Source organism: Balaenoptera musculus, chromosome 11 (assembly GCF_009873245.2).
Source record: "Balaenoptera musculus isolate JJ_BM4_2016_0621 chromosome 11, mBalMus1.pri.v3, whole genome shotgun sequence".
NCBI classification, from domain to species: Eukaryota; Metazoa; Chordata; class Mammalia; order Artiodactyla; family Balaenopteridae; genus Balaenoptera; species Balaenoptera musculus.
In genome coordinates this window covers 60,339,815-60,361,433 of record NC_045795.1, presented here as the reverse complement: position 1 = coordinate 60,361,433, position 21,619 = coordinate 60,339,815, and the positions used below count along the sequence as shown (strand labels likewise).

Sequence of the window (21,619 nt, the reverse complement as noted above, 5' to 3'; positions counted from 1 at the left end):
ACACACACACACACACACACACACACTGTGGATTTGTAAAGATCCCATGCATGCATTTGTCCTTGACCCATCTGTTCTAGGTTCCTTTCTAGAATGTCGCTTGTGTAGACATTGACCTTTCATGATGAACCTCCCATTATGTATGTATTTCATATTCTTGGAATGTCTGGTTTTTTTCATGTGCAAGGTTGTGCTTACTAGTTTCCTATAGAAGTATCTGTATCCTTCCTCTAGTTGTTCTAGCCAAGAATAGTAAAGACAATTCTACCTTTATTTTGGTTTCCTATCTTTAAATTTGTTTCCATTTGCTTTCCTTTTTAAGTCATCAGCTTCTTCTAAAGCTCATATAACTCTGTAGCTTCTTATGATAATTGTATAAAAACCCCAGCTAAATCAATTCAGTAATTATATTAGAATAGCTACTGGAATTTGTCATCATGGGATGGACTTATGGCAATAATTCCCAAATAGTCATTTCTTTGGATGTTAAGAGATAGCTGTTATTAAAGAAAGAGGTATTTGCAGACAAATGCATTTGAGAACTACAGGGATAAACAAAATCAGACTGGTTCTTTAGTGATAGACTTCTTAGAGGTTCTGATAAGCTTATATGCACTGTGTATCCCTGAGAGGGCAATACAGTTTGAGGCATTTCTCACCTTTATTTCATCACAGAGCTCTCCTTTCTCAGATCGCTTGTGGGAACAGTGACCTGAGAAACACACATTAGGGAAATGGTGATATAATTAAATCCTGAAGTTTATTAATTTTCTCATTACTAAATTTTAAAATGTATTCTCTCTGCTACCATCTTAGTTGAGTATAAACCAGAGAAATCCAGGGGCAGGAGCACGGGTCTGGAAGTCAGAGCATCTGAACTGGTTTTGTGTCTGGGAAGTCACTTCCCTTTGGGCAGTGAAAGAGTCATACTTCCGTGACCTCTGACTCATGGACATTGAGGCTTTTCCAGCCCTAACGATGCTCTTTCTCTTGTGCAGGGAATCTAATTGTGTTTCCTGTAGAAAAGGGAAGAAGCTTTTACCATTTCCCAAAAAGGGTTTCTCATTATTCTCTGTCTTATCCATTTACAGCTACTTTATTTATTTCTTTACAGAAACCATTTATCCCTCTTGAGTCCTGATCATTCTTTTTAGATTTGATATGATCAGAGTTATCACTTCTGTCTTGTACTAACTGGGCATCTTAGAATCTCATTTGGAATTCTCAGGAACCAAAAGCCAGTGAAGTGAAATGAAGGGGGCAGACACGTCACCTTCTGGGAAACTCCAGAGTGCCATTATCACCTTTAATGGGGTGTTTTAAAGGAAGAAGTCGGTCTGCATTTTCCCTGTGCCCTCTAATCTGTTTCTCCCTGCTCATCGGAAGACTAGAAGATGGCAGCTATGAAGCTTCCCCTTTCCTGAGCAGCCTAGGGGTGGGACCTTATTTCTAATTCATTCCCTCAGACCAGCAGGTGCTCTAGGCACTCTCCCCACCCATAATGTGATTATCCCTAGCCAAATCTTTTCTCTCCTCCACAGAGGTCCCACTTTGTTCTGTATAGTTTTATCACATTTATTCCTAAAAATATATGTATACTTGACTTTCTGTGTTTTTGAACTTTATATAAAAGGAGTCATACAGTTTGTATGCTGTACATGCATATATATGTGGCTTCTCTATCTCAACAGCATGTTTTTAAGATTCATCTATGTGGAATATACCTTCAGAATGTTCTTTTTCATTGCAGTGGAGTATTCCATTGGTATGAAACAAGTATACAATATTTGTTTATCCTTCTTCCTGCTTATGGATGTTTGGGGTGGTTTACAGGTTTTACTTATTTGTTTTATTTTTTTGTTATTTTGAATGTGACTGTTACTAATGTTCTTCTGTTAGGTTGAACTGTGTGAAATAGGCATTTTTATAGGCTCCTATTTATTTCATATGATTCAACCTGATTCCTATCTGTTGGTGCATATTTGCAAGATTATATCTGAGGAATATACCTAGGTGTGGCAGAAATGCTAATTCATAAGGTACATGTATCTTCAACTTTGAAAATGATGCCTAATTGTGTTATAAAGAGATTGTACCAATTTTTACTCACTATATCAAAATTGTCCCACCTCCTGTCAACAGTTGATAAAGATGATTTTGGTGGGTGTGAAATATGATTTTAATTGCAATTCTCTAGCTACCAATGACATTAAGCATCTTTTTATATGTGTATTTGCCATCTCTGTTTCTTCTTCTGTATAAAAATGTGGAAATGACTTTGGAACTGGCTAAGGGTAGAGGGTGGAAGAGTTTTGAGGTGTATGTTAGAAAAAGCCTAGGTTGCCTTGAGGAGACTATTGGTAGAAATATGGATGTTAAAGGTGATTATAGTGAGGTCTCAGGAAGAAAAACGGAGGGACTTCCCTGGTGGTCCAGTGGTTAAGACTCTGCATTTCCACTGCAGGGGGCGCAGGTTTGATCCCTGTTGGGGGAACTAAGATCCCACATGCCGTGCGGTGTGGCCAAAAAGTAAAATAAAATAAGAAAGAAAAGAGGAGAGCTGCAGAGAAAGCTTCTCTCATGTTAGAGAACGCATATATCATCATGAACAGAATGTTGGTAGAAATGAATGTTAGAGGTACTGGTCTCAGACGGAAATGAGGAAGATGTTATTGGAAACTGAAGGAAAGCTGTTCCTTGTTATAAAGCGGCAGAGAATTTGGTTGAATTGTGTTCTAGTGTCTTGTGGAAAGTAGAACTTGTAAGTGATGATGAACTTGGATATTTAGCTGAGAAGAATTCTAAAATAAGTATTAAAGACTGGTTTGTCCTTGCTGCTATAATAAGATGTGAGAGGAGAGAGGTAAATTGAAGAAGGAATTGTTACACTAAAGGAACCAGAACTTGCAGATTTGGAAAATTCTGTCTATCCATATTGCAAAAATAAGAAATTCTGTCTGTAGAGAGCAACAGAGGTGTGGCTGGACAGCCATTTGCTAAAGAGATTAGAGTGTGGCTCACAGATCCAGTCAACCATTGCAGCAGAAGCCGGGAATAGAGACGCCGTTATTCAGGACAGATCTGTAGAGGACCTCTTGTCTGATGGCTTGGCCCCTGTGAACCGCGTGGGAAGCTGACAAAGTTTTTGAGAATTTATATCAACAGAAACACTGCCAGCTTAGGCTAAACAGAGACAGGACAAATGAGGGAAGGCTGTTGGATTTCTGAGAGTCTGTCTACAGGATGGGCCAGTAGAGCTATTTGGCTACAAACATGCATTATCCTTCAGGACAAGGGAAGAATGATCCTGAAGACAAATCAGAGGTCTGCAGGGGTGCCACTGTCACCATGACCTGGGGGATGGGGCTGTCCCTCCTCAATTACCAAGGGTGGGCCAAGCTGCTGTGTCTACACCCAGGGCCAAGGGGGTGGGACAGCCACCCTGGCGGGCTCAGAGGACAGAGCATGGAGCCCAAGAGGATTATCCTTGAGCCTTAAACAAACAAAACAAAACAGAAACAGATTCATAAATACAGAGAACAAACTGGTGGTTGCTGGAGAAGAGGGGGTCGGGGGAACAGATGAAATAGGTGAAGGGAATAAGAGGTACAAACATCCAATTATAAAATAAATTAGTCACGGGGATGTAAAGTACACACACAGGGATAAAAATTATTAAAAAATAAACATCAGAGATTATGCATGGAAAAAAGTACACATAGAGAACATGGTTAATAATATTGTAACAACTTTGTATGGTGACAATGGTAACCGGACTTACTGTGGTGATTATTTCACAATGTGTAAAAATATCAAATCACTATGTGGTACACCTGAAACTAATACAGTATTGTATGTCAAGTATAACTTAATAAAAAAAAATCTAATGGAATTTGCCCTGCTTTCAGACTTGCTTGAGACCTAAGACTTCTTTCTCCTTTCCAGTTTCTCCCAGCTAGAATGGAATGCCTATCGCATGCCTGCCTCACTGTTCTATTTTGGTAACAGGTAACTTGTCTGGTTTCACAGGTTCACAATGGGAAATGAATTTTGCCTCAGGATGAATCATACCTCAAGTTTCACCTATACCTAATTTAGATAATAATGAGATGAGAATTTGGACTTCGAGTTGACGCTGCAATAGGTTGGGACTGTGGTGGCTGTTGGGATGGGGGTGAATGTAATTTACATGTAAGAAGGACAAGATATCTGGGGGAGCAAAGGGTGAAGTGTTACAGGTTGAGTTGTGTCCCCTGCCAAATTCATACATTGTAGTCCTAACCCCAGTAACTCAGATTGTGACTGTGTTTGGAAGATAGGACATTTAAAGAGGCAATTAAGTTGAAATGATGGTGTTAAGGTGGGCCCTAATCCAATATAATTGGTGTCCTTATAAGAAGGAAAAATTCAGACATAGGTGTGCACAGAGGGAAGACCATGTGAAGACACAGGGAGAAGATGGCCATCTATAAGCCACGGAGAGAGGCTTCAGGAGAAGTCAACTCTGCCGACATCTTGATCTCAGACTTCTAGCCTTCAAGACTGTGAGAAAATACATTTATGTTATTTAAGCCACCTAGTCTGTGGTGCTCTGTTACAGCAGCCCTAGCCGATCAATACACCTACCTATATGCCAATACCACTCTGCCTCAATTATTGTAGCTTTATAATAAAGACATTCAGTATTGAGTAGGGGTTGTAAGGGTGGTCATTCTTGCCTTTCTCCTGATCTTAGGGGGAAACAGTCTTTCATCATTGAATATGATGTTAATTGTAGGTTTTTGTTGTTTTCATTTTTTAATGCCTTTTATATGATTGAGGAAGTATCTTCTAGTCTTAGTTTTCAGAGGGTTTCTATTATGAATGGGCATGGAAGTTTGTCAAATGCTTTTTCTGCATCTATTGAAATGATCGGATGATTTTTCCCTTTTATTTTGTTAATGTGGCAGATTACTCTGATTGATTTTTGAATGCTGAAACAACGTTGCATTGCTTAGATAAAACTCACTTGGTTATGTTATATAATAATGCTTTTGAAATCTTGCTGCATTGGTTCCACTAATATTTTGTTGAGAATGTTTACATTTACGTTTGTGCTGCCCTTCAGTTCTGGGCAGTTTTTTGGAATTATGTATTTGATTCATCCCTGGGTGCAGCCATTCATTAAAAATGATTTTTAAAAATATGGTTTCCCGTAATTTTTAGGTGTGCACTGCTGGGAGGTGTGTCTTTGAAATATCATCTTTTCTAGTTCTGAGAAAATGTCTAAAAAGATTATTTTACTATATATATATTTTTTTTTTTGGCAGAGGAGAGTTTATTGATTTCTAGTTTATATTTCATAGTCATGTGATAAAAACTTCAAGGGATATAGTATATATAGGATGTTTTTTGACACTTTTATTTACTTATTTGGCCTGACCATGCGGTTTGCGGGATCTTAGTTCCCAGACCAGGGATTGAACCCGGGCTCCCAGCAGTGAAAGCCTGGAATCTTAACCACTGGACCGCCAGGGAATTCCCCTATGATTGTTTTTTAAGTATGATTTATTTTATCTTACAATTATGTGTGATATTTAAAATTTGAAACTTCAAACCATAGAACTTTAGAAGTTTTAGATATTGTGTTTTGGTGTTTTGTGGAAATCCACACCAGGTCTCATGTATGCTTCATTCTGTCGAAAAGAATAATTTATCTATTTTTTTTCTAATTTAAGAGTTGGGATAAATGACACCGTTGATGACCAGTTACCTTCTCTTTTTCTCCACAGTCTTGCTGAAGTTGTCTGTAAATGTTTGTTGAGTATGAGAGCAGAGCAGGATACTATCTTATGTAAACACTGTGTCTAATTTTGTTTAATAACAACATTGGTTGATTTTATCCATGAAGGACTTTTATCTTGCCCTCAATCTGTGGTCTCTCCTTTGATTTCTCAGGTCTCGTTCCATTGTCTGTGTTTGGTGTTAAATCATGGGGAGGAAGCTGGACCTGTCTGGTCTGACCGATGATGAAACAGAGCATGTTCTGCAGGTGGTTCAGCGAGACTTCAATCTCCGAAAAAAAGAGGAAGAGCGGCTCAGGTGAGATGCCTCTATTTCCCACCTGGGTACAGTGAACCATATGTGGACAAGTGAAACAGGCTTCCAGAGTGTTCCTTGCTGCCAGCCCTACGCTCAAAGTCTTTATGTCATGCAAACACACAGAGGAAGAATGTCCTTCCCTTTGTAGTCAGGCTGGCCAGCTTCAACACTGGGCATCACAATGTCAGCTCAGAAATGTGGCTGTTCACACTCGCAGTCAAGTTTGTGTTCAGCTTCTCACCCTGTAAATTATTAGCTCTAGAATGGATGGAGTTCATGCTGACGGTGGCTGTTTGGAGTTTGCCCCTGGCTTTAATTTTCTTGTCGGCAGGTACTACTGAAGAATAACCAAAGTGTTATATAAATGGGAGAATTAGATTCATAGCTGTACAATCTTCTGTTAGAGCTCTCAGCTACCATGGTGCAGGAAGAGAGCTCTGAAGACCTGATACAAGGAAGGTGACCACCAGGCTGGGATGGGGTTACCTGGCTCAGCATCACCCTCCTCATTTTATAGAGGGAAAAACTGAGACCCAGAGAGGGGGGCCTTGTGACTCCTCTGCAGTTGGTATTTCCTCGTGGGATGTTCTTGGAAGTACTGTTGCTGCCTAAATTTGGAAGAAGTCAGAGTGATGGAAATGCGGTCATGTGTTGGGGTTTGTGTGTTAGAACCTGATGGCAGGTCATCATGAGCTCCCCATCTCCATAAACCTGTTTTCCCTTGGGATTCCCCAGGTTTGTCATGGCACTGTCTCCTTCCTTAGCCACTGAGCTCAAAACCTCAGTCATTATCATTCCTCCCCTGACTTGGTCCCCACACAGGGCAGGGCCAGGCCCTGTTATTTCTGCCTCCTCAGCATCTCTCCCAGCCCTATCCCAGTCCAGCTTTCGTGGCTTTTCATCCCAGTCGTTGCAGTCACCTTCTCTATGATCCTCCTGCCTCCAGTCCTCCAGGGTGGTGCCCCATTTCAGCTGTAACCATGCCCTTTCCCACTCTGCTTAAAAATGACATGGGTTGTTTTCCTTTGCCCTTGGAGTTTCTCAGACTTTCTGTTTCTGTAGAATATTTACCTCCCTTACTTGTAAGTACTCTAGTGTAATTTACTTTATTTCCACCATGTTTTTTTCCCATATCGTATATATTTAATATGTGCTTATTAGATGGAAGACAAGAAATCTGTTAATTAAGTAGTTATTTGATTTAAAAACCATGTGCCACAAAAAAAGACATATGGATCAATGGAACAGAATAGAGAGCGCAGAAATAAACCCACACACCTATGGTCAATTAATCTTCAACAAAGGAGGCAAGAATATACAATGGGAAAAAGACAGTCTCTTCAGTAAGTGGTGCTGGGAAAGTTGGACAGCCTCGTGTAAATGAAGTAAGAATACACCCTCTCACCATGCACAAAAATAAACTCAACATGGCTTAAAGACTTAAACATAAGACATGATACCATAAAACCCCTAGAAGAGATCATAGGCAAAACATTCTCTGACATAAATCATACCAATGTTTTCTTATGTCAGTCTCCCAAGGCAATAGAAATAAAAACAAAAATAAATAAATGGGACCTACTCAAACTTACAAGCTTTTGCACAGCAAAGGAAACCTTAAACAAAATGAAAAGACAACATACGGAATGGGAGAAAATATTTCCAAATGATGCAACTGACACGGGCTTAATTTCCAAAATATACAAACAGCTCATACAACTCAACAACAAAAAACAAACAACCCACTTGTAAAATGGGCAGAAGACCTAAATAGACAGTTCTTCAAGGAAGAAATATAAATGGCCAATAGGCACATGAAAAGATGCTCAACATTGCTAATTATTAGACAAATGCAAATCAGAACCTCACACCAGGCAGAATGGCCATCATTAAAAAGTCTACAAATAATGAATGCTGGAGAGGGTGTGGAGAAATGTGAACCCTCCTACACTGTTGGTGGGAATATAAGTTGGTACAGCCACTATGGAAAACAGTATGGAGGTTCGTCAGAAAACTAAAAATGCAATTACCATATGATCCAGCAATCCCACTCCTGGGCATATATCCAGACAAAAGTCTAATCCAAAAAGATACATGCACGCTTATGTTCGTAGCAGCACTATTCACAATAGCCAAGACATGGAAACAACCTAAAGGTCCATTGACAGATGAATGGATAAAGACAATGTGGTACATATATACAATGGAATACTACTCAGCCATAAAAAAGAATGAAATAATGCCATTTGCAGCAACATGGATGCAACTAGAGATTATCATACTAAGTGAAGTAAGTCAGAAAGAGAAAGACAAATACCATAAGATATCACTTACATGTGGAATCTAAAATATGACACAAATGAACCTATCTATGAAATAGAAACAGACTCACAGACATAGAGAACAGATTTGTGGTTGCCAAGGAGGTGGGGGCTGGGGGGAGGGATGGAGTGGGAGGTTGGGGTTAGCAGATGTAAGCTTTTATATATAAAATGGATAAACAACAGGGTCATACTGTATAGCACAGAGAACTATATTCAATATCCTATGATAAACTATAATGGAGGGGCTTCCCTGGTGGCACAGTGGTTAAGAATCCAGCTGCCAATGCAGGGGACACGGGTTCAAGCCCTGGTCCAGAAAGATCCCACATGCCACAGAGCAACTAAGCCCGTGCGCCACAACTACTGAGCCTGAACTCTAGAGCCCACGAGCCACAACTACTGAGCCTACATGCCACAACTACTGAAGCCCATGCACCTAGAGCCCGTGCTACGCAACAAGAGAAGCCACTGCAACGAGAAGCCCACACACCTCAAGGAAGAGTAGCCCCTGCTCACCGCAACTAGAGAAAGCCTGCGTGCAGCAACAAAGACCTAATGCAGCCAAAAATAAATAAGTAAAAAATAAGTAACATTTAAAAAAATATATGGAAAAGAATATTTTTAAAAAGAATGTATATATATGTATAACTGAATCACTTTGCTGTACAGCAGAAATTAACACAACATTGTAAATCAACTGTACTTTAATTAAAAAAAAAATCCATATGCCAGGCACTATTCTAGCTGTTGGATACATAACAGTGAGCAAAATAAGTCTTTGCCCCAAGGAGTTTATATTCTAGAGCTGTGCTGCCCATACTGTAGCCACCGACCATGTGTGGCTTCTGTGCACTTGTAATGGGGTGAGTCTGAATTAAGATGCACTGTAAATGTAACATACACACCAGATCTCAAAAATTTAGTACCAAAACATGTAAGATATCTCATTAATAATTTTTATAGGGACTTCCCTGGTGGCGCAGTGGTTGAGAATCCGCCTGCCAATGCAGGGGACACGGGTTCGAGCCCTGGTCCGGGAAGATCCCAGATGCCGCGGAGCAACTAAGCCCGTGCGCCACAACTACTGAGCCTGTGCTCTAGAGCCCGTGAGCCACAACTACTGAGCCTGAGTGCCACAACTACTGAAGCCCGTGTGCCTAGAGCCCGAGCTCTGCAACAAGAGAAGCCACCTCAATGAGAAGCCCACGCACCACAACGAAGAGTAGACCCCGCTTGCCACAACTAGAGAAAGCCTGCGTGCAGCAATGAAGACCCAACAACGAAGACCCAATGCAGCCAAAAATAAATTAATTAATTTAAAAAATAATAATAATAATTTTTATATTGATTACATTTTGAAGTGCCAATGTTTTAGATATACAAGCTTAAAGAAAAGACATTAAAATTAATTTTTCCTGTTTCTTTTTACTTTTTTTTAATATGGCTACTAGAAAATTTAAAATTAGACATGTCTCACAATATATTTCTATTGGCTAGTGCTGCCCTAGAGAGAGGAGAGAGAGAGGAAGTAAATAAATACAAACATATTTATAAGTGTTAGGTAGTGGTGAGAGCCATGAAGAAGAATAAAGCAGGGAAGGGGGATAGAGACTGGCCAGGGATGGGCAGGGTGCTCTCTTTTACACGGGCTGGTTGGGGAAGACTTCTCTGGTGAGACTTAAGCAGAGACTTGCTGGAGGTGAGGGAGGGAGCTGGGCTGCTCTTTGGGGTAATATCAAGCAAGGTGGAAGGAACAACAAATGTCAAGTTCTGATTCAGGGATGCGCCTTTATGTTTCCAGAGGAGCTGGGGGAGGGAGCCAGGGGAGTGTAGTAGTAGAACAAAGTCCAACTATATCCTAAGCCCAAACCACGTGTAGTGAATCCAAACTCAAAACCACTGCAATTGTTAAACCTTTCCTTGCCTCTCTGCATTGCTTGGATTTAGGAGACATGAAAGAGTCTTCGAAGCTATGTTACAGAAAGTATTTTTGAATTCTTTAATATTTGCTTTAATGAGCATAAGACGCAGAATGGAAGATTTTTATTTTAAGGTTTCAAACTGAATTGTGTTTCTTTTCTCCCGGCCAGCTGTTCCTTATTTACCTAGTTTCTCTGGTTAGGTTTTGTGAAGGTAGGTCTTGGGTGTAGAGGTTACCCAGTGTTTCTAATGATCTGTTCTTCAGTGTTGACATAAAATGTAGTAAATAGTGGTGAAAATGTGAATTAAATGTCCTCAGAACATATGATGGTAAGGGAAACAGAGAGAGTGGGGCTGAAGCATTCAGCACAATTAGGAAATAAATTCATGGAACGATAACTAGAAGATATAAAAGCTGTGAACTGGCACTGAATAAAATATTTCATATTTTATATGAAATATCAATAGTTCATACTATTGATTCATCATAGGAGTCCCTGTAAGGAGGATCCCCATTTACATGAAGGCACCCAAACACAGAGAGGTTACAAAGCTTTCTCAGAATCACACAGTTAATTGGGGTAGAGCCAGGATTCTGTTTCCCACAGCCTCTGAATTATACAGACGGGATTAAGCCTTTTCAAAACTGTTCTTCCATGCAGGTAGAAAAGCCCTGTCCCCCACTCCCCACCTCACCCCCTAATGAGCACAGTCACACCACAACTGGGTATGTCAGCTCCTGTGTATATGCACAGTCATAGGTCTTCCTATATAAAGAGACTATGTGGACCCCACTTCACTAAGATTATGTGCATTCCCAGCACTGGGGATGTGGGGTATTGAACATTCAATCCCATTAAAGGCTATACGCATAGTAGGACTATTTGGGGGGAAGACAGAGGACTGGGTGGGCCTGAGAATAGTGGACATGCAGCGGCAGACAGAGGAGGGGGTACTTATGTACAAACAAGTTCAATAGAGTGAGTGTTGATTGCATTTTCCAGGACACACCATAGTATTAAAACTATAGATGGAGCACGTCGGAGAACAAAAGACATGTTGACCCCTTCTCCTACCTCCAGGGGCTTGGGGTCTAGACGAATCAGGTAAATGTGTAGAAAATACACACTATACTTGATTAATTTTATTCTTTGTTTTTCTTTCTTATCAGATGCTTTCATGCAGACATTGGAAAACAAAATGGTAAAGACCTTACAATGAAAAGCACCAGTCCTCCGCTCCATGTTTAATCGATTTTGTCCTTAGTTTTGTAGTCCTCCTAGCATTACCTCCATAAATCTAAAAAAAATATGCTTATGTTGCTATTTCTCGATGTATCAGTTTTAGATAGTCTTTCATTTCTCTGTTCTGAATGGTGGGGATTTTGCTCACTTACTTAGACTTCTTTTACCTTTTGTTTCTTGATGGTTATATTATTTGTGGTTTGGTTTTCTATTGGTCATCTTTCAAACAAACAGTATACAGAAACCTCTGGGTCTCATTCCATCCACATTCACCATCCTTTCTTGGTTCTGGCAGCACATGTATTCGTATGGCTAGTATGCATATGGCATCCCTACCTTCCGTCAACCACCCCTTCCACTTTCCTTATCTCACATCTGTCCCTGCTGTATCTTTACGCTTACATATTCAAGGGCTGTTCTGCAAACATAAATTTGAGTCTTTCTTGTTTTGTTCAGAGGTTGACACTAATGTTGAAAATCAATAGGCAGCCCTTAAGTTATTATGATTGAAAACAGTGTTTGCTGCTCTCTTTTCCAGAACTTCATTGAAATCTGCAGGTGGCTCATTGGTCCCCTCCTTTTCGTTTCACTTTTATGAATTAATTACACTTTTATTTCTTCGCTGTCATTTTAAAGGAGTCTTGGGAAGGAGGGGAGGACACTAAGTGTTTGTTTAGTCTGCCATCTGGAACCTATTGGCCACAGTAACTTACTTGCTGGTCAGGGCCACGGAGGAGGCTGGGGGAGGTACAGACATGAAGGGTACTCCCTGTGTGCAGAGTGTACCCAGAGCATGTTCTGGGGTCACACAGAAGTGGATATAGGTCTTTGTACCACTGCTTAACACATCATTAGATGGAGGGAGCCTGACCCCTAAGACACCGGATAGAGGGGAGTTTCTGATGACCAGCAGGGGACTTTGTGTCCAAATGAAATAAACTTTTGTTGGGATAAATCACTGAGGCCTCAGGGTTTATTTGTTATAGCAGCATAGCCTAGTATTACATTGACTGATATAGTTTCTGGGGCCATCTGACCCCTCATGTAGTAGAAGACACCTGTGGAAATATCTCCAGACTTACAGTAGAATCATAATTTATACCCTGTGATTTTATATTATCAGGCGCATTTGCAAACTGGTTTTTAAAATGAGTGTTAATTGCATGGTACTCTGGTGTTCAGACTGAGATGTTTATGAGAAAGCCACAGCCTTAAAGTTTCTCATTTAAAATGTGCTGGCCAGAAGCTAGTTAGCATCTGGGTAACTTCCAAAGATTTGCTGGTGCTCTAATGGACTTGGTCTGTGTGGGAGCAGTGGTTAGATTTGATGAAATGGTTTCCCGTAACTGCGACGGGCCATTAATTTTCCGGGTCTGCTGAACTGAGAGTGTGCTTCTGCCTGCCAATGACTGCGGGGCCCAGGAGAGGCCAGGCCAGGGGAAGGAAGGGAGGGGAGGATGCAGAGCATGAGTGGCAGGGCACTTCCCGTCTAGTCTTTCTCTGAGAGGCTCAGTGGCTGTAGCCCAGCAGCTGCAGTGTGTAAATTCCTCCTCCTTGGGCCTGCGTTAAGAGGGGGATTAATGCACTTGGAGACCTGTTTCTGTTACTCACTTGCTGACACGGCCTGTGCTCTCTCTGCCACCTCAGTGACAGGATGTGAGGGCAATCGTCCATCCCCCAAGAGTCAGGTCTAAGTGAGAAAATAACTAAGGGCTGCCAGGGGGTGTGGAAGGACCACTGCAGGAAAGCAGAGAATCTCCCCCAAACTAGAAGTGCTTTGTGTTTCTAGTCTGTTATACAGAAACTCCTTTGAGGTTTAACCACGATTTTACAAAATAAAGAGAACACAGTGCTTTTAATGAAATGAGTTAGGGATCTTCATTCAAAATTCATTTTAAACAAATTAAAATTTTAGTATGAGAACTTAATTTTTCAAGAAGTTTCTTTTTCAAAAAGTAAAACAGCTTTGTTCTCAAGGTCCCTAGTTTGGACAATTAAATTGATCGAATTAATTAACAAACACTCCTGGTCATATACTTCTTTGAAGCTGGAAGTCAGATTGCCTCGTCTTTACTCAGTTGGAATAAATATGCCCTGTGGTTTATGAAATAACTATGCCTTCACAGAGTGCATCTGCCCTGCATCTCCTCACTGGCCCCTTGTAGCTCCTGAGAGGCCACAATAACACTGTGGCACTAACCTGTCCAAGTGATGCATCTGCTCTCTCAGAGAGAGCATGCTGCAAGGCAGGAGTTCCCTCCTCTGCACCGCTAGATCAGGTTGGCTGGCCAGTCACCCGGCAGGGCTCTGAAATAACAGAGCCCAAAGCAGGCGCACTGTGTGGTGGAGTGGGAAGTCGGACACAGCTCTGTCTGAGAGTCACTTTGTGATGGAAGGCCCAGCAACTCGGAGACACCAGGAATGGTCCTGGAGACTCGTGTAGGGCAGGTGTGAGGACCTCAGAAGCAGGACGTGCGTAGCATAGAGCGTATCAATCTCAAAGCTAGAGCAGACCTCACAGATTTTTAAAAATCGCCTTTTTACTTATTACTGGCATTTTTAATAACGAAAAGGTCACATATATTACATCAAAGCTATTGGATATCCATTCATTTGCTTCACAATCATATATTGAATGTCAGGAGCCTCCTGGGGAAACATGAGGGGGATGAAAGAGTGGGGGAGGGAGAGAGGGGTTCACAAAGTTAATAAGTGCCTAACCCTTGAGGAAAAGTCCAGAAGGTGAGCTAAGTCTGATATGAATAATTAGGATGCTACAGAGAGTGAGAAATAAAAGTATTATGGCAGACCCATGGGAATACTTTCATCTTGGAGATGGGAGGTAGGAAAAAGGAAAGACTTCCTGAAGGAGAGGTGCATTTATTTGATCCCTGAAGGTAGACAGGATTCTTTAAGTGGATTGAGACAAAGGTCTGTGCACCAGGGAGCATCCTGAGCGAAGTGATATGGATAGAAAAGAGGGCATGTTTTCTCAACCCCAATCAGGAGCTGTGGTGGGGCAGTGGAGGAAGTGACTGCTTTGACAACAGTCCCTTTTGCGCCATGGCTCATCGTGTGGAAGAGTGGTGTTCCAGGAATAGCAACCCCTCCCATGCCCAGCCACCGTGAGAAAAGAGCTATTCTTTCCAAAATGGGGAAAGTGAGGCTCTAAAAAGAAGTTAAAAACTGGCCCAGGTTGTACATAGTGAAAGGTAGAATCAAACCTAGGCAGTGTCACACCAGAGCTAGGACATCACACTGCCTTGGTACTGAAAACAAGGGGACACAGGTGTCATGGGACAGAATGGGTGAAATTAGGGCCATCTTAGAAAATCTGGTACCTGTGCTTGCTAAAACTTGGGGTAACATTCCAAGGGATGGGAAAGTAGTAGGGTTTAAGTCAGGTTATGGGGAAGGGTAACTGGGACATTACAGTAGTCATTAGTCACACGTGGCACTGAGCCCTTCAAATATGGCTTATCCAAACGGAGATGTAGTCTAAATTACTCTGGATTTCAGAGCTCTAGTGTGAAAAAGAATGTAAAGTATCTCATGAATAATTTTATATTGAAAACACATTGAAATGTATCTAAAATTACATTTTAAGTAAAATGTATAATTAAAATTAATTTCACCTGTTTCTTTTTTACTTTTTAAAACTGTGCCTACTAGAAGACTTTATATATATTGCTCACATTGTATTTTTATTGGCCAGCACTGGTTTGGAATGCTAGGTTAAGCAATTTGGAATTTATGGGATCAGAAAGTAAGCTTTCTTCCCCAATTTTGTTTAAGGCTAGTCCTTTTCTTTGAGGTTTGTAGGTATCTGAAAGATCCAGCGAATGTCTTAGCTACCTAACTGTGCATTGGCCTTTGCTATCAACAACTGTTATATCTGCCATGTGAAGGTGATCTCAGAATAATAGCCTGGTATTGGCTTCCCTGTACAGTCTAAAAGGAAAGCACACTGTGATCGTGCCATATTCCCCACGGAGAGCTTGCCATCTCAGAATGGAATAAACCCTTTGATGTTTCTTTGAAATTAATGGTTGACCAAGTACATGTCATGATTTTTGAAATAAGAAAGTGGCCTTAGGATGTCCTCATATTCATAATTTGTATAATGTCTCTGGTACCATAAAACTGTAAGTTATCACATATTCGCCTGTGGGGATCTGCTTTTAAGAATGGCCAAGAGAGTTTGATGCTGCAAATGGACTTATAATGTAGAAAAAGAATCATACTGATGCTCTTATTTACTTTTTAATTTGTAACCCTTCAAAGATGTATGGTTACTAATTTGTAAATTCTGGATACCTTCTCCCCATAATCCCATATTCTTTAATAACAATATTCTAGATTGCTTTTGTGGCTCTAAGTTCCTGATCTTATTTGCTTTTCCACTCCCAGTGTCAGGGGCTCAATTCTGCTGGGCTCTGATAAAGCTTTTGTGGTACTAATTCTTGGCCGGACTTTCATTCCTCAGACCTCTGGCTCCAGAAAGCATTTCTTTGGCATTTGGTACACATAGAATTCAGGACTTGAAAGAGAATAAGGAGGAAAGTTTCTGAAGCTATTGTGCAAGCAGCTTTCTTCAACCATAGTAATTCAGGCACGTCCACAAGCATTTAGCCAGAAATGGTCAGAAATGCAGAGTTGGTGAACACAGGTGGACGTTGTGGAAATCAGAGTTTTACCTTCACCCTGTGCTGTGCTAGTGGAATGACAATTTCCTTGTCCCCAGGACCTTCTTCAGTTCCTGGAAACAGGCCCCTGCCTTCACCTCCTTACTCAGCTCCTGAAGAAAACAGGCCCATCTCGAACCTTCCTGTACTGTTGGTAGGAATGTAAGTTGGTGCAGCTACTATGTAAAACAGTATGGAGGTTCCTCAGAAAACTAAAAATAGAATTACCATACGACCCAGCAATCCCACTCCTGGGCATGTATCCAGACAAAACTATAATTTGGAAAGATACATGCACCCCTATGTTCATAGCAGTACTATTTACAATAGCCAAGACATGGGAACAACCTAAATGTTCATCGACAGATGATGAATGGATAAAGGAGATGTGATACATATATACAATGGAATACTACTCAGCCATAAAAAAGAACGAAATAATGCCATTTGCAGCAACATGGATGGACCTAGAGATTATCATACTAAGTGAAGTGAGAAAGAGAAAGAAAAATACCATATGATATCACATATGTATAATCTAAAATATGACACAAATGAACCTATCTACAGAACAGAAGCAGACTCTCAGACACAGAGAACAGACTTGTGGTTGCCAAGGGGGAGGGGGTTGGGGGAGGGATGGAGTGGGAGGTTGGGGTTAGCAGATGTAAGCTATTATATATAGAATGGATAAACAACAAGGTCATACTGTATAGCACAGAAAGCCATGTTCAATGTCCTATTAAAACAGGAGGGAAGGGGGCAGGGCACAACCTTTGAAAGAATGACATAGACCAAGGACATGACATAAACTGATTAGAACAAATGGGTCCAAGATGGCGGACAAGTCGACTTCCACTCGACCTTGAGCCTCAGTATATGCTCACTGTAACACATCAGCAAGCTAAATGACACACCTACAGGCACCATGACTGTTCCAAGGCCACTATAAGGATCAAAAAGTGGGCAGTGGCCCAATTCCTGGGAATCCCCACCCCTTCCTGAAATAGCTGAATACTCCTCCCACTCATTAGTCTATGAAATTACCCACCCCTATAAAAACTGACAACTCCATACCCTGGTGCTTTTCTCGCCTTCTGAGATGGCCCACACTCTGTCTGTGGAGTGTGTATCTCTCTAAATAAATCCACTTCTTACCTATCACTTTGTCTCTCACTGAATTCTTTCTGCGATGAGGCATCAAGAACCTGAGCTTCATTAAGTCCTGAAACCAGGTGTGTGATCTCAGTTGGAAGACTGTGGGTTTTGGCCCGGTTTGAGTCCCAGCCATGTGGGTCCAAGTCCCAATCTGCGTTTAGGCCGGGTTCGAGTTCTGGCCACATGGGTTCAAGTCCCAATCTGAGGTGCACAGTTTCACTATGATAAGCCATAATGGAAAAGAATATTAAAAAAGAATGTGTGTGTATGCATAATTGAATCACTTTGCTGTACAACATTGTATATCAACTATACTTCAATTAAAAAAATGTCAGTGAGGATAGAAAAAAAAAGAGAGAGAAAGAAAGAAAATAGGCCCATCTCCTGGATCAGTTTCTGAGTTGATACCATCATGAAGTAAATTCATGAACCTCTCTGACTCTCGGAATAACTTTTAATGAGTTCCTTCTTTCAGGTGAGAGATTTCTGCTCCAGCCTCAAGATTCCCTTGTGGATGTCTGATTGATGCCTTAAATTCCCAGAAGAGCTGGGCCCCAGGTGCCCAGTGAGTCCCAGCCCTCTGCAGTTCACCGTCCCTGCTGGCCTGACTCACGGGCTCCCATCCTGCATCAGCTATTCATGTGTGTGGGCCTAGGACCCAAGCCTCCTTCTCTGGCTGATTCTTATCCCCAGGCCTCAGGCTAGAGCTAGAGTAGCTGTCTCCTGTGTGTCTAGCCAGATCCTGGGTTTCCGGATGAAGTGACCTGCATAGGAGGTTGGCAGGGTCTGTGGTTCCAGCCATCTCTGGAGTTAGCACTAGAATGATGTGTCCTTGGCCTCTGCCACGTTCCCCCAAATGTTCGTGTGTGGTCAGCCCTTGTAGCTGTGACGATTACCCATAGTCAGCTCCCACCTTGCAGTGCTCAGCTTGCCTTTTACATCTTCCAGGCTGAGCATCTCACAGCTACCAGGGCCCACTCCCTACACAGCATAAGATGGCCTGGGCTGGGACTTTGCCCCTTTCCATGCCAGGAATGTGCCTGGAGCCCGGGCTTCCTCTTCCCAAGGATGCCTGGTTGGAGGGACATGGTTTTGTGTTGCTCCCCAAATCCCATCTGCAGGTTCCCCTGCCCCACTGCCCTACTCACTGGAGCTGGAGCCTACCTGAGTGCTCCTGCCAGATCCTCACCCTGCCCTGAACCAGGGCCTGGGTTAAGGTCTCAGGTCAGACCACCCATGGCTATGGCTTGTCTCCCTGCCTGCGTACATCTGTGAGACCCCAGAGGACCTGCATTTCTCTAGGCCCTGGACTTTCGCCATGTGGCCCTGCCCTTCTGACACTCCCCCTTCTCTTCCTACCTTCCCCTTCTTCCTCTCTTGGGTCCCCTCCCCTGCCATCATCTTTATCTAGCTGAGTGGATCCTGAACCAGATCCTAAAAGCTTCTATTTCTCTGAGAGCATAAACAGCTTTGTGTGGTCCTGAAGCAGACCCGTAATATCCTACACTGCCTGCCGTGCTTAGGGGTATGTGTGGTGAGAGAGAGAGAGGGAGGGAGGGGGGAGGAGACAGAGTCCATTCATTGTCGACTGTATTTTAAATCTTCCTTCCTTCATACAGTGTTTATTCATTTTACATGAATCTCAGAGCAGAGGCACGGGAGTGGTATTTAATGCTAGATGCTCAATGGCACTACTTGTCTTGCTGAAAACATAAGAACTACAGGTTCATTGATGCTGGTTTGTTTTTCAACCAGAGGATCCTCACCTGACGTGTGACCTTGGGCATGTTCCTTTGTTTTTTTGAGCCTCCAGTTTTTCCACTGTACAATGAGGATGATGAGGGTACCTGACTAGAGTGTGGGAGGTTAAATGAATTAGTATGTGGGAAGCCCTGTGGACAGCCTCTGGAACATGGTAAGGACTCATAAGAACTCAGGGTGAGGTCTGTACATGCCTTGCTCTAGGCTGGTGTATCCTGTCCATGAATTAAATAATTACAGTTCTCTTTAAATTTTCATATATATTTAGTAAGTTCAAATGGTTTTTATGGTTTAGCTTTTCCTAAAGCAAGATGCTTTCCCTTGTTTTGCTATTAGATGATTCTCTACAAGCAGAATAGAAATGCCAGTGTTTGTTTTATAGCCGATGCTTAGTTATTTAGACCTTCAATGTCTCTCTTCATTTCGTATATTCACTTGTGTGCTGACCTGCTGTGGCCAGAGGACACAGTTGGCTGCCAGGATGTTTTTTTCCTTAGAATCAGAAACTCTGATGCCTTTTATTTAGGGTGGTGGTTCTATTCATTTCTGTTTCCCTGCATACCTTCTATAGGAACTGTTCAGTGGCTTCTGTTTCTTTCTGATTGTAGAAACAAAATATTTCTACATGAACTAGAAAACAGGTCAGTGGGCAAATGAAGAGAGAGTTTCTGAGAAAATCACACTTTCTGCTTTGACAGCTTAAATAAAAAAGGGAAGCTTTTAACTAGGAAGTAGAAGTTCTGAATTCACACAGCTACCCCAGCAGGACTAACTGGCCTTAGATGCAGCCACTGAGAGTGTTTGTTTTCTCCTCGAGACACGTTTCTGCCTTGAAAGTGGTTTCCAAAGTCTTGCATGTCGCAGACCCATAGTTAGGGAGGGCTTCCCTACTGGGCTGCTTCTTCATGAATCACATGGGCCAGCCCGTATCCCCGAGTCCCTTCGCTCTGCTCTAGTCTGCCATTAAAGGCCTTAGTGTTGCTGATGTGCTCAAAATATCACCTAACACAGAGGAGATTCTGGTGAACTGTTGCCATTATTGAGAATGGCAAAGGATGCCTCTGGTCAGAAAGACTTTATCTGTTCTTCATGCCACCCCTTTAGCTATGGGAAGCCTGTCCTAGAACTGACATTATCAAACTTTGAAGTAGAGAAAGAATATTCCAGAATAAATGATGGAATTTTAGAGCTAAAGTGAAGCTTAAAAATCAGTCCTGAATTCAAGTACAACCTGATCATTTTATAAACAAAGCATTAAGTCCCCAGGAGTTAAGGATGTTATATAAAGCAACACAGCAAATGAACACTGGCAGTCTCGTCCTCTTTCCTCAATTGTGACAGTGTGTCTCTTGTTTAGTTTTTGTTTTCCAGTGTAGCTAGGTATTTAGTTAAATGTCAAGAGATCTACACCTCCCCTCCCCTCCACAACTAGTTTCACAGGAATATTTAAACTCACTGTATTGTTTAAATGCAGATCATCATCATTTAAAATAAATTTGTTCCAGATGACATGATACTATACATAGAAAATTTGAAAGATGCTACCAGAAAACTACTAAAGCTCATCAATGAATTTGGTAAAGTTGCAGGATACAAAATAATACACAGAGATCTCTTGCATTTCTATACACTAACAACAAAAGATCAGAAAGAGAAATTAAGGAAACAATCCCATTTACCATCACATCAAAAAGAATAAAATACCTAGGAATAAACCTACCTAAGGAGACAAAAGACTTGTACTCTGAAAACTATAAGACACAGATGAAATAAATTGAAGATGACACAAACAGATGGAAAGATATACCATGTTCTTGGATTAGAAGAATCAATATTGTCAAAATGACTATACTACCCAAGGCAATCTACAGATTCAATGCAATCCCTATTAAATTACCAATGGCATTTTTCACAGAACTAGAACAAAAATTTCACAATTTGTATGGAAACACAAAAGACCCTGAATAGCCAAAGCAATCCTGAGAAAGAAAAACGGAGCTGGAAGAATCAGGCTCTATGGCTTCAGACTACACTACAAAGCTATAGTAATCAAAACAGTATGGTACTGGCACAAAAACAGAAATACAGGTCTGGAACAGGATAATGGAACAGGATAGAAAGCCCAGAAATAAATCCACGCACCTATGGTCAATTATTCTATGACAAAGGAGGCAAGAATATACAATGGAGAAAAGACTGTCTCTTCAATAAGTGGTGCTGGGAAAACTGGACAGCTACATGTAAAAGAATGAAATTAGAACATTCTCTAACACCCTACACAAAAATAAACTCAAAATGGATTAAAGACCTAAATGTAAGACCGGATACTATAAAACTCTTAAAGGAAAACATAGGCAGAACACTCTTTGACATAAATTGCAGCAATATCTTTTAGGATCCACCTCCTAGAGTAATGAAAATAAAAACAAAAATAAACAAATGGGAC

General features: G+C 41.4%; 1 protein-coding gene across 2 annotated transcripts in view; it reads left to right on the top strand.

Moving 5' to 3' along the window:
• The window catches only part of LOC118904523 (myosin VIIA and Rab interacting protein), a 222,422-nt gene that overhangs the window by 35,755 nt on the left and 165,048 nt on the right, over positions 1-21,619 (top strand). For both annotated transcript variants that reach the window (XM_036870745.1, XM_036870744.1), the window contains exon 2: positions 5,938-6,081. In XM_036870745.1, coding sequence (XP_036726640.1) covers positions 5,972-6,081 — 110 coding nt within the window. In that variant the 5' untranslated portion in view covers positions 5,938-5,971. The remainder of the gene's footprint in view (positions 1-5,937; positions 6,082-21,619) is intronic.